General features: G+C 45.2%; 1 protein-coding gene and 1 long non-coding RNA gene across 3 annotated transcripts in view; both read right to left on the bottom strand.

Moving 5' to 3' along the window:
• LOC123107042 (uncharacterized) overlaps positions 1-4,058 on the bottom strand; it is a 5,199-nt gene extending 1,141 nt beyond the window's left edge. The window contains exons 1-6 of one of the 2 annotated variants that reach the window (XR_006451575.1): positions 3,529-4,058; positions 3,157-3,389; positions 2,932-3,081; positions 2,694-2,852; positions 2,442-2,611; positions 2,232-2,331 (exon numbers count right to left, since the gene is read on the bottom strand). Coding sequence is in view for 1 of the 2 variants with exons in the window: in XM_044529051.1 (XP_044384986.1) it covers positions 2,235-2,331; positions 2,442-2,611; positions 2,694-2,852; positions 2,969-3,081; positions 3,157-3,202 (585 nt within the window). In the remaining variant the exon portion in view is untranslated. The remainder of the gene's footprint in view (positions 1-2,231; positions 2,332-2,441; positions 2,612-2,693; positions 2,853-2,931; positions 3,082-3,156; positions 3,390-3,528) is intronic. The other variant, XM_044529051.1, reaches the window with a different exon arrangement.
• Positions 4,059-11,237: 7,179 nt separating this feature from the next.
• On the bottom strand, positions 11,238-12,400 carry LOC123107041 (uncharacterized). Its single transcript, XR_006451574.1, has 3 exons — positions 12,168-12,400; positions 11,686-12,089; positions 11,238-11,526 (listed from the first exon to the last, which is right to left on the bottom strand). It is a non-coding gene; the product is annotated as an uncharacterized lncRNA (long non-coding RNA).
• Positions 12,401-12,567: the final 167 nt, after the last annotated feature.

The following is a 12,567-nucleotide window of genomic DNA, read 5'->3' as shown; positions in this document are numbered from 1 at the left end:
CCGTTAGGACCGACGGTAGGTACATAAGCGTTGTCTAACCGTCGTTTGCATGGGCCATCAGCTGTTGCCACATTGGCTCTGACAGTGGGTCCCACATGTCGAATTTCGGTGAAAACAAGATCAAACGACCATTTAGTGGTTCTCAAATAAAAAATCCCGGAAAACTGTATTTTCTGCAAACTTTCGACATTTTGTTGGCTTTTCGCACTACTTGACACAAGTGTGGTGGTTATTGGCAATTTAGTCTGTCGGCGCAAAAAAATGGGACAATCACAAGGCTAGCCAGATCAAGGATCTTAGAAAGGAATCATCCATTCACAAGGGGTGTACATAGGCGTTCGCATCAAGTAGCACTAAGGAAACTAGTACTCTCTTCATTCCAAATTATTTGAATTGGGACAAAACTAGAACTTCAAATAGTTCAGAATGGAGGGACGGGTACTACAGTACTACATACATTGTAAACAAGATAGAGAGGGGGGGGGGTAATGCTTTCAGACAGACCTTTCATGGCACCCCAAACCGTCCCCAAAAGCCCGGGCGGACACCCCGGTCACTGTCCGGTCGAAAAAACGCTCGGCCTATCCGGCGCTTTGGAAAAAGTTAAAATTAGGGCCGATATGGGGCGGCCCGGGCGCGTCCGCCATGACGGCTTGGCCCTGCCTGGCTCACCAGTGCCCCGCACATATCCCCATCTGGAAAACCCTAGATAGCAGTCAATTTGCACTCCACTTCACTCCTCTCTCCGTCCACTCCACTTCCAATCCCCTCCGATCCGAATCAACGGCCGTCGACGGAAGCAGCGCTGGCTCGAGTGGAAAATCCGGCGGCTCTGACGACTGGGCGAGCCTGCTGCGCGAAGCGGAACCCGACGATGTGGAGGACGTCGCCATCCTCATCGCGTTGAGGCGGTCGTGACTCGACCAAGGCAGAACCGGCAGCGGCGACTCTTCTTCCTCAACGCCCGTCGCCCGTCGAGCGTCACCGCCCCGTCTTGCTAGTCGCGCAGCTCTGGACATTCCGCTCCCAACGTCCTTCAGGTATGCCGCCCACCACCACCAATGCGGGTTTCCTCTTCTCCGGAGGCGGTACCCTGGCACCGATGGGTCCTCATGCCAGCCCAAGTCCGAGGCACAAGCAACCCGCCGTAAGTGGCAACAAACAAGGGAGTGGGCGGCGGGGGAGGCGCTGACCGCCCGCCGATCACGCGTGAGCGCCAGTCGATCCGGAGGTCGCGCTCCCCGTGTTGGTCCTCCTCCGCTCTCTCACGGCGGCGGAGACGGATGTGCGGCGCCTCCGCCGCAAGAATGCCAAGGCGCTCCGACTCGCCATCGAGTTGTCGAAGCATGAAGCAAACAAGGAGGTAGTGGCCAAGGCAAAGGCGGCCCGGCATGCGAAGGAGCAGGACCGCCTGACCCGGAGGATCTTGGGGCAAGCATGCTCCAAGGAGTCTGACCTGACAGACGGCTCCATCTCCAGCTCCGACGCCGCCGCACGCCGCATGCCGAGGCCTTCATGGAGGAGGGGTACAGCCACGCCGACGACCGGAAGGGGAAGGGAGCGGTGAGGAAATGGCGGTTTCCTTTGCCCTTCCCCGTTTTATTTATGTTGTAAGTTGTTTGTAGTAATGCACTGTCCTCCGATGAACTATGGTCCTTTTGTCCGGCGATGAAATGATGATCCAATGAACTACATGGTTATCGTGTTTATACATAGCGTTGCGTGGGTTTAGGGTTTTGGATATGAGGGACACGGCTGTGGAAAGCTAACATATTAGGCGTGACCTTGCCTGCGGACGTGCCCGTGGGTGCTTGAGGGTCTGAATTTCCTAGTCATGCTGTTGATGCTCTCATGTGGGAGTTGTAAGTACTACTACATACAACACATCAGAATACGCTGCCTCTTTTGATGTTATCTCTTGTATGAATATTGTTGTGAGCTACCAAACAAATGGGGATGCTAGCCACGCTTCAACAAGACAAGTACCCTCCTTATATGATGCAACTCCTGAAAAATCTAATCAACAATGGCTAGATGTTTTTTTTTTCAGGTTGGAAATACTAATCTACGTCTACCGGATGAGCTGTCCAAAGAATTAAGCCGTTCGCCATGCTCATTTTTTTGGGCAAATGTCATGTTTGAGTTGAATTAATGAACAATAATAGGTAGTGATGACTGAAAAGTTCTGCGCGAGAAACAGCAACAACAAGAGTTGACATATAAATGTTTACCTGTCATAAATATTTATCTGAAGTTCCTGCCATGGTCGTTTGTCTCTTACTCTTGTTCCTCTTTATTGCAAAATCCATAAGCACAAACGGTTCTTTGTTCCTGGGGATATTAAAACACGGTGATCATATTGACCAATTAACTACGTTTGACCAAAGAAGAAAATGAAATGCCTAAAAGGGTAATATGAGATCTAAGAAAATGTTGTATACCATATATGCCCTGTAGAATTCAACAGTATATACTTCAGAAGATCAAAGGTGGCAACGCGGATGTCATCGCAAAGACAAATCTCGTATCTTCGAGAGTAGGATCTGAAGCGATAACATTCGTTCACATTCCTCAGCCACTCACGAATCTTCCTGGCCTCCTTGGCAACGCCCTTGAAACCAACATGATGGTCAGCACAAAAGATCGAATACTAGAAGTTCAGGGTTTTTTATTTTGGAAGGGCACACACGTACCACCATTGCAGCAGCGGCGGCATCTGAATGCGGCCCTGTAATGTACATAAGACTCAGCGCGCAATGGCGGATGCAGTTGCATAAGTTGATCTCCTTGTCATTGGCTTTAGCCCCGCGTTTGAGCAGCTCACAAGCCAAAGCGGCCTCGTTAGCGATACACTGAAATACACGAACATGCACAGAGTTTAGACAAGAAATACAGACGAGATGGTAGAACAGTTTCTCACATAGTACATACCACCAAGTTGGCGGCGGCAGGTTCAGAGAATTCTCACCCTACAAGGATGAGGCGACTGGCGCGCTCCTGGATCTTTTCGCTCAGGAGTTCCACATTGTGTATGGGTCGATTCTTCCACACCTTCATGAACTGCCGCTCCATCTTCAGACACTTCAAATTGGCGAGCAGAAACGAGTTAGTCAGGATCAACCACACCTTTTCGTCAGTCTATATGCAGGAGCTTACGAATCTGGCAGCAACAGTGAGGGCTTTCTTCCCGTCCGGGGAGCATTTGGGAACATCCTCCACCGGTGGTGGGGCTTTCAGCGGCGGCCACTCCTCAGGCTTGCCGTCGGCAGCGGCGACGTGGTCCATTCGATTGCGCCTCAGATACTCCTTGAGGTAATCAAAAATAAAGTCCGAGCAATCGATGTCTTGTGGCAGTAGCCGATCCCAACCCCACACTCGCTCGAAGATATCTGGCCAAAGATCAAAGCCAGGAAGAAGACGACGGCGGCTGTTTTTTAGATGGAAAAAACTGAACGCGAAAACATGGAGGGAGAAGTATCCTTGACAAAAAAGCATGGAGAGAGATGGCAACGGTGATCTGATCAATACCTGGGTACAGGACAATCTGTCTCGGCAGTATCCTGCGAATTTCATCCGAATTTCCACGAATATCGATCCAAGCGGTCATGTATATTCTCTCGGCTTCTTCTTTGGTGACGGACCTCATTGAGACCGTTAATCCCTAGTCGGTAGTCGCCCACGATCTGATGGATCTAGGGTTTACTGCATGGACGGAAGGAGAATGGAGAGTGGAGCGATATGGAGGGCTATTTCGGATTCTTGATTGATGGGGGGCGGGAGATACGGGCGCAAGAGTAGCGTAGCCTCGCGTCAAATCAGCCGCCAGAATGGCCGGCCTAGCGGGGACATTTTACATTTTACATTTTTGCTTTGTTTTTTAAACATTTTTCTTATATTTCCAAATGTTCTGAATATATCTATTACAAAAATAACTTTACATACAGAATGGAAAAATGTTTCATCGCGCATTGGAAAAATGTTAAACATGTATGTCTCTAATGTATAAGAAAGTGTACAATCTATATGAAAAAAGGTATACATCAAAACATATATATGAAAAAATGTTAATCATGTATTTAAAAATAATAAAATGTATAAAATATGTTTCTGGGTATACAAAAAATGTATAACATATATAAAAAGTAGACCTCAAAACTTTTTTTTTGCGAATAAAAGTAGACCTCAAAACTTATGTATGATAAAATGCTAATCATGCATTTAAAAATGTTATATGTGTATTAAAAATGCTCGCAATGTATACAAAAATGTACAATGTATATGAAAAAAGTAGAAATCAAAACATATATGTTAAAAAATTGTTATTAATGTATTAAAAAATGTCAAATAAGTGTATAAAAAAGGTTCACGATGCATACAAAAAAATGTAAAATGTGTATGAGAAAAGTTGATCAAAAATATATGTATGAATAACATTTAGTTATGTATTTAAAAATGTTAAATATGTGTAAAAAATATTTTCATATATACGAATAATCTAGAACGTGTTTGAAAAATAGTTGACATAAAAAAATGTTAATCGTACATTTGAAAAATGTTCAATGTGTACAGAAAACATATTTCATGTTTTTTAATAAATGTTAGACGTGTATTAAAAATGTTCTTGTTCTGCGAAAAGAGAAAGAAGAAAACCATTGAAAACCAAAAAAAAGAAGCAAAGAAAAAATACTGAAAAGAGAAAAGAAAGAAAGAAAAGGAATGAGAAAAAGGAAACTGAAGAAAACTAGTGCTTAGAAATAAAAGGAGTAAAAAGGGAAGAAACGAAGAAAATTGGTGAAAACCAAAAGATAACTGAATAAAAAAGAATAAAATAAGAAAGAACGTAAAAACAAGTGAAACCCAAGAAAGAAAACAAGCAAAGAAAATAAATAACAAAAGAAACGAAAAAGAAAGAAAAATAAAAAATTGAACACAATATTGAATAGACCGAACGAACAAAACCGATAACACACTACTGGGATGGCCCGTACACATGGATGCTGCGGGGAGCAACCATCTGGTTAAAAGTGAGATATAGCTGTGGCGGGGAGATATTGCTATATGCCATTTGGATGTCAACGGCCGACCCACACAATGGAGCAACTAACGAGAGTGACGTGGATATAATCCTGACAATACTATGAGAGTGTGACTGAAGAGGCAACCGTATCTACCTATCAGTCGGATGGGAGTACGCCCAAGGAATTATACAACTTCGGGCCCTTAATGGTGAAGGTAGTATGGTTTAGTATGACTAGTAATTAAGCGAGCACGTGCAACACACGTCTAAAACTTTGATCAAGTGAGTTCACATATTCTAAATTTTAAATAATTCTTGCAAAAGAATATAAATGAAATGGATACAAAATAGATGTCACTATAAATGTATTTTTTAAAGTGAAACACCGTTGTGATCCAGCAACCTAGTGAAGAACCAAGCGTCTGGCCATGGTCACTAAGCTTTTTGAACAAACTGATTTTAGAGATGAATTTACACATGATCAACATGCAAGGACAAAAGTTAAAGTTATGCAACACTTGCTCAATTTTACCAATGGCTATTCAATACTCCCATCAATTTCTCCTACGTACAAGTATGGTATTTTCTAAAATGGACATGGTATCCTGACTTGGAAGTATAGATTTAGCAATAGAAAATAAAATTGACTGATACGCATGTAGTCTTCACTTCTAGTGTAGCCACTGAAAACAAAATGCAAACTACTTTACAATGCAATTTCTCTGATAAGGATGCCAACTTCTTGAATCTTATTTTAGTTGGTTGTCTTCTTTTGATCCTTTTAGTAAGTCATAGTCCTCAAAGAGTTCATGAAAGAGAATGACATTACCTAGAGATCTACATTACAAAGGAAAAAAGTTATCAGGCCACAACTTTTTTAAGGAGGGTAACATGAACATACATGGGGCAATATGATTATCTTCAATACTGAGTTGCCTTCATATTTCCATGTCCAGTCTCCCTCCCTCCCTCTGTCTCTCTCTAACCTGAAAATGCATCAAGTGTAGGTATAAATATGGAATTTACAACAAACAGTGGCCCTGCAACACAGCATCTGATTATTATTATTTTGAAATGTACCGGCATACACAAAGACAACGTCTGCCGAGACCACTGATTAACTGAGTTCAACCAAGGAGGCCTTCCCCATAGGTTCATATATTAAATCAAATGGCCTCCAGAGTGTGTAGGAATATTGTCCCGAGAGCTATAATATTGTTGGCACACTTATGTAGTGTCACTGTGAGTACATCTGACTGTATACCCCAGAGCCATACATAGATCTGTCCTCTGTGGTGCTTTTATAGGGATATAGTAAATGTACCAGGTATACTCAACGACCACCCGGTGTTTTCGGTGGAACGCCGTGCATCATGCCATATGATCACCGTGCATGCCGGTGCATGTATATGCAAGTAAGTATAAGTAATATGTTGTGACTAACCCTGGATAGCCCTTTCTCTCTCACACTCGACGAAGGTGGAAAGGAGCACACAATTTTTTTCGGTGCACCAACTCCTCGACGCAAAAACGGCGCCATGCCGATGAACAGTGCCGCACGCACGACCTCTTCTATTTTCTGCAACTTGAACTACGATGGGCACATACCACACATCCGGTCGATCAGTACATGGGGTATTTATACACGGGCGCACACACACTACCCGGCCACTAACTCCACGCGCTAAGCTAGCTAACTAACCTCATCCAGCTAACAACTCATGCATGCATGCAGCTCGTCGATGCCGCCGATTTTGAAGCTGCTGGACGTAGCCCCCACACGAGCCTCCGCTACGTACGCACGCCTAGCGGCTCGCTTGGCCCGGCCGCGCACAGGATGTGTTGCAGCGTGTACGTTGCGGCTGGCTCAACTGATCGCCCACAACTCTAGACACCTCACGCTCACACGCCTAGCCACAAAACAGGCTTGACTCGGCCTCGACCGACATGCACACGAACACATGGCACGTACTCGATCTGGCTGCACTCACGCCGATCATCACCGTGCCCACGCCCGTCACGGACTCGACCTGAGCGCGCTCACGCTGGTCATCACTGTAGAGCATGGCTTATTTGCACCAACATAATCCTCTCTTCGTATAGTCCTCTATAAGTAATCGTATGATCCCTATGCTGTCCAAAATTGTGTGAGCACATCATGCATTCAGCAAAAGGTATGCCAATAGACAAACTTGTGGTTTCACTACGTACCTGTATGCTAAGGGCTACAAATTCTGGCCACTATAGTTTCTTTCATGACTCGATTTACCATTCACCTGAAACACTATAAATTTTGCGTTATAGTGAAAATAAAGCATAGTACAAATTGCAAACTTGTAAAGCAAAGAGAAATGACAAGTTCTTTGGTTTATGTATAACTTTTCTCACATTTCCTCTGCACCTTGCTATCTCATTTTTTAGCTAAAGTGCAATTCACACACATGAAACATCTTGTATTAAGAAATTTTACCTAAGAAAATAAAATAAAATAGAATGGGGCCTCATCTTATGCGAAAAGTAAAAATATCTAGAACTAAATAATCCAAAACGACCGAGCAGGGTAAAAATTGAAGTTGGCTTAAATATTGGTAAGAACGATCCCGGCTGAACTATTTGATTGAACCAACAAAGATATTGCACCGCTAATAATCTATCTTTAGAATAGATCATGAACAAACCGAAGTGGTCAACTAACATTTCTCAGGTATAATGTTGGGAACAAATGTACCTCATATTGACATTAAATAATTAAGAATGATTGAGGAATCCAAAAATCAAAAGAGGGGTTAAAATTTCTGAAAATTGTCCAAATCAATAATACAACTGAATTGTCAGATGGAACGAAAAACTAAATTGCATTGAACCACATTTGAATTTCCTGTATAAATATAAGAAGGGGTAGGGAAAAGAGATTACTTACAAGGATTCATCCAGTATGACATAGAGATGAAGAGTTCCCGGTTATTATTCCATGGCTCACCATGAGCATCAATACATCACCGGCCAGGATATGAAATTGCAACCACAAGCATCGGCCAACATCGACCTTGGGTATATGTATGTATGTACCTGCCCGTCGTCCTCGCGGACACGGTTTCGATGAAGCAGATCTTTCCGTGATTCCATCCTTGGCGGGGAGGCGGGGAGGCTGAAGCTGTCTTCGCCGGTCTCGCAAAGAATGGCCTGGGTAGGAGAGCTGGCTTCCACAGACACGCTCGGTCATGAAAACGGTTGTGTTCGCGTGCGTGTTCCGTTGAGTCGTGCCACCGATCAAGCAAGCCGGCGGTTTGCGGTTTTCATAGGTGTGTGTGCTCCTCAAGGAAAAATCCATCCAGCTGCATGGCTGTCTGCTTATTGTGTACGAGCGCCGGCGGCTCCTGCTCACTCGACGGCGCGGCGCGCGGCATGCTGCGGGTTGCACGGCACGAGGCCCGCGTCGCGGCGGCTCCTGCTCACTCGACGGCGCGGCGGCGCGTTGCACGGCATGCTGCGGGCTGCACAGCACGAGGCCGGGGTCGCGTCCTGCTCACTCGACGGCGCGGCGGCGCGTTGCGCAATATGCTGCGGGCTGCACGGCATGAGGCCGGGGGTCGCTGCGGCTCCTGCTCCATGGGCGGTGCGTCAGCGGCAGGCAGGGAGCGTAGGGATGGTGGGTTAGTGTAAAGCATGAGGGTGCGTGATTACAGGATGCGTTGCGTGATTATCTGAGGGTAATTTAGATCAGATCCTTTTTTCGGGCCTTGCGTGATTACAGGCGATGCGGTTGCGCAGTTGGGGCTGAAATTTCCTCTCGATGGAGAATGTTCAGCCAACCTAAATTACTAAGTACACACGAGAGAAGGGATTAGATTTAGGCTGGCTGTTAGATTAAATTAATGGACCTAATCGTACGGTTATAACGGGTTTGTGTATATTTTATGAGGTGTGCTTAAAAATCATGTTTGATTGTTTATTAGTAGTATATATATATATATAGGGTCGCACTATTCGTCACCCAGGATGAGGAATAGTTATTCCTCACTCCAACCAGTCACATCCCAACCAAGCCGTAAGAAAAGGGGGGTTGGGAGAAAAAATTACAACGTGGAAAAGGAATCGGTTCCCGCACCCAATCCAGCTTATACGAAATATAGATGCGTGGTAATCTTACGACCTCCCTGAGTAAGTTACGTCGTGAGATGAGGAAACATACCGGCTAGCCGAAGTGGCCGACTGGCTGTAAGTGAAAAAAAACTTCTTATATAGTATTAATATACCTGATGTGCAGCTGGGATAAGAATATACTGGAGTAAATTTGGACCATGTAAAACGCGTGGATCCAACCTATTAAATCCCTTCTTTCTTAGAACACCTCTTTCAAAATATGTCCCTCCTTTTATACTAGAACACTTCTTTCAAAATGTGTCTACCTGCATGAGCTTTAGCTACTCTAGCACATATCCCTCTCATCTGTTTAATTTCTTTGAGGAAAAAAAGAGAGCGTCTGATCAACTCCAAGAGAAAAACGATAGAGTGGAGATTTGAGAAAAAAAAAGAGCTTCCGATCAACTCCGGGAGAAAAACGATATAGTGGAGAGCGGTCGAGCCCCGTCTCTCTTTAGAGCATCTCTAGCAGGATCCAAAAAAACCCGGCCTGATCAGATACGGTAAAAACGGCTGGGCTCGTAAATTTCTTACGGGTGGCACGTAAAAACTCAGCCGAACCCACTATATATACCAGAACTTTGCCAATTTAGGGTTCGCATCCGCAAATTTTGTTTCCCCTCGCGTACCCTCCGATGAGAATCGAGTTCCTTGGGCCATTGTTCGCCGGGCGAACAGCCAAAAAAGGGCCGGCCCTGATGATGGACACAGGCGGGGTGGCCGAAGGGGCTGCGGCGGCTCGCCACCCCGACATGACTCCAAGACCGTGAGCTCCTCCCTCCACCTGCCAGTGGAAGAATGGCGCCATGTGCAGGCGCGTGAGCGCGGCGCACCTCCCGCAGCGCCGGGAGGCGGGCGTTCGTATTGATTTTTGTTTCATTTCCCCCCTCCATTTTAGTTGGACATGTTCACAACCATTTTAGCTGGACATGTTCACAACGTGCACAATGCTTAGCTTCTCGGCGACGTCCTGCTTCGCGACCACAAGGACATCGTCCATGGCGGACCGGGAATGGCTCGGCGTGCTTCTCCTCGCCACCCCCCTCAACAATGAGGATGACAGTAACGCCGAGGTGAGATACTGAAATACATGGCGACATGAGTGCTCTCTTTAGGCAGAAAATGCATGTGCTGTGCCTATTGATTCTTTGCGTCCTTTTCGAAAAAAATGATTCTTTGTGTTTTCTGACATTTTTATCAATAAATGAGATGTACTTTATGATTTGTTTAAAATTGCATCAATGGAATATTTTAAATGCGATGTGTTTAATTTGAGGTTCAGCTCTTGGAGTAGTCTCTTTCTTATTTATTTTGACAGCAGGCTTATTTTTGATAGGGCGGCAATGAGTTGGAACTTGAGATTGATGCAGAGGTTGTGCGTTTGTTCCAAAGAATTTGAAATGATTAGGCATGCTCATGCTTTTTATGAACTTATAATTTTGAACTGAGATTGAACATGGATGCTCCAGCTGAGAGATGCATTCATAATAGACATTGTTAATTAAAAAATGCATCGACAAGGAGACACTGGCACAGACGTGTATAACATAGATGTGTAAATGCTGGTCTCTTAAAAAAACAGAAAAAAAAACACTCGCAACTAAGTAGCAGAGCAATAACATGTATGACATTAACATGTTGATAAAGTCAGTTGCAATTAACCGGCAGCCAGAACAAGAAGTTTTCTTCTTCGACTGAATATTCTAATAGGAGTAGTGACAATGACTTCTTCTGTATCTTTTTTCTAGACTGTAGAACACCGGCTCTTCAACTAACGCTCCCAAGATTGATGTTTGTTACAGATGAAGAAGCTTGTGAGTGTTGGACTTGGACCTAGGCAAGTTGATAGAGTCATGGCCAAGCTATCTTGTCATTTATGGTACTAGCTAATGCCTTGTTTCTCCTTTGAGGCGGATTCAAATGCTGAAAATTCAACCAGCGAGCATAACTAGACAGTGCAAATGTATATAGTTCCAATACAAGCAAAATTCAGAAGAAAAAAAATCAAGGTGAGATGCGTGACTGCATAAATGTGTTTCAAGTAATGCTGATACAAGGTAGTAAATGAGATGTGAGATGTGGAAGTACAATAGCATTTATATGCCTTTTGATCTGTCCGAACAATTGGTATGCCATGGTACAGGCAGTACACTACGGAGTACTAAGATACAACAACTATAGACACAGAGAAAAATTTCCTCCAGACCCAATACAAGGTGCAGGTTTCAATAAAAAAAATAACCTTCTCTCCTGGACAGAAAAAAGGGCGGAGCTCAGCTTCCTCCTCTCCTTTCTGTGATTTGGTAATTAGACCATATGACCTTGACCTTGCAGACTCATCATTACCATCGCGAGTTCAATCCTTACTGTGAGTGTATGTCAACACAAAGAATGAGTTAAACCAGTTTTTTTACTTAATCAAGAAAAATATTCAAGATGTAAACATGACGGCACACCGAGAGGTGCTCGGGTGGTGTTTTTTATGTGAGCCAAAGCTAGTGTAAACTCAAATGAGGGCAACGAACTTCTTTCTGTCGGAACCCTTGGTACCGGTACCAGCACCAGCCTCATTCCCCCACAATACCCCTCGCTCTTCGCCTTGGCAATGTCCATCTCCACCTCGGCGATCTTCCTCTCAATCCCTCCATCCTCCAAAACCAAACAACCCATTTTGAATCAACAAACCAGAAGAACAAGTCACACCAGAAAGGAACCAATAAATTACGTGCATCCCAGGTCCTTCGGCTTGTCGTCCCCCAGGATCTCCTTGGGGAGCTGCAATCAAGTGCCACCGCCAGGAAAAATTGAGAAAAACGAGAGGTGGGCAGAGAGGGGGATTGAGAGATCCGCACATTGCTGCTGCTCTTCTCGAGGAGGCCGGAGAGCCTGACCGGAGAGGGTTGCCCGGGTCTGCGCGTCCTGCCATAGCCTGCGAACGAATCAAGGCGAGATCAGATCTGCAGAGTGGCGGAGAGATCTGGGAAGGAGAGGGAGGGCGCGAGCGTACCGGCCGGCGACGTACAGCCAGGCGAGGCAGGCGAGGAAGGCCATTACGAGGGGGATCCTGCCGGTGGAGGCGGCGGCGGAGGAGGAAGACGGGGGCTCACCTAGGTGATGGAGTGGAAACTTGCTATCAAGGACTTGCTCCTGAGAAAACAACCGAGCACCTCTCCGTCGTCTACACGTCGGCCACCCACATCGTGCTGGTCGCCGTCGAGACTGACTCTAAACTGCCCGATGTTGATTAGGAAAGGACGTGGGGAGTGGGATGGATCCTTAGACTAGCGTAAAGGTAAAATTACTTCGTCGGCAATATAATTTTAGGGAGTTGGGATGGTGACTTGGCTTGGTTCTGCCTAGCTTGGTTGAGCACAACATCTGGCTCGATGAACCGACCAGGGAGAAGA

The sequence above is a fragment of the Triticum aestivum genome, chromosome 5A (genome assembly GCF_018294505.1).
Source record: "Triticum aestivum cultivar Chinese Spring chromosome 5A, IWGSC CS RefSeq v2.1, whole genome shotgun sequence".
Lineage (NCBI taxonomy): Eukaryota > Viridiplantae > Streptophyta > Magnoliopsida > Poales > Poaceae > Triticum > Triticum aestivum.
The sequence above is the reverse complement of the archived record's forward strand: the minus strand, read 5'-3'. Positions and strand labels throughout refer to the sequence as shown.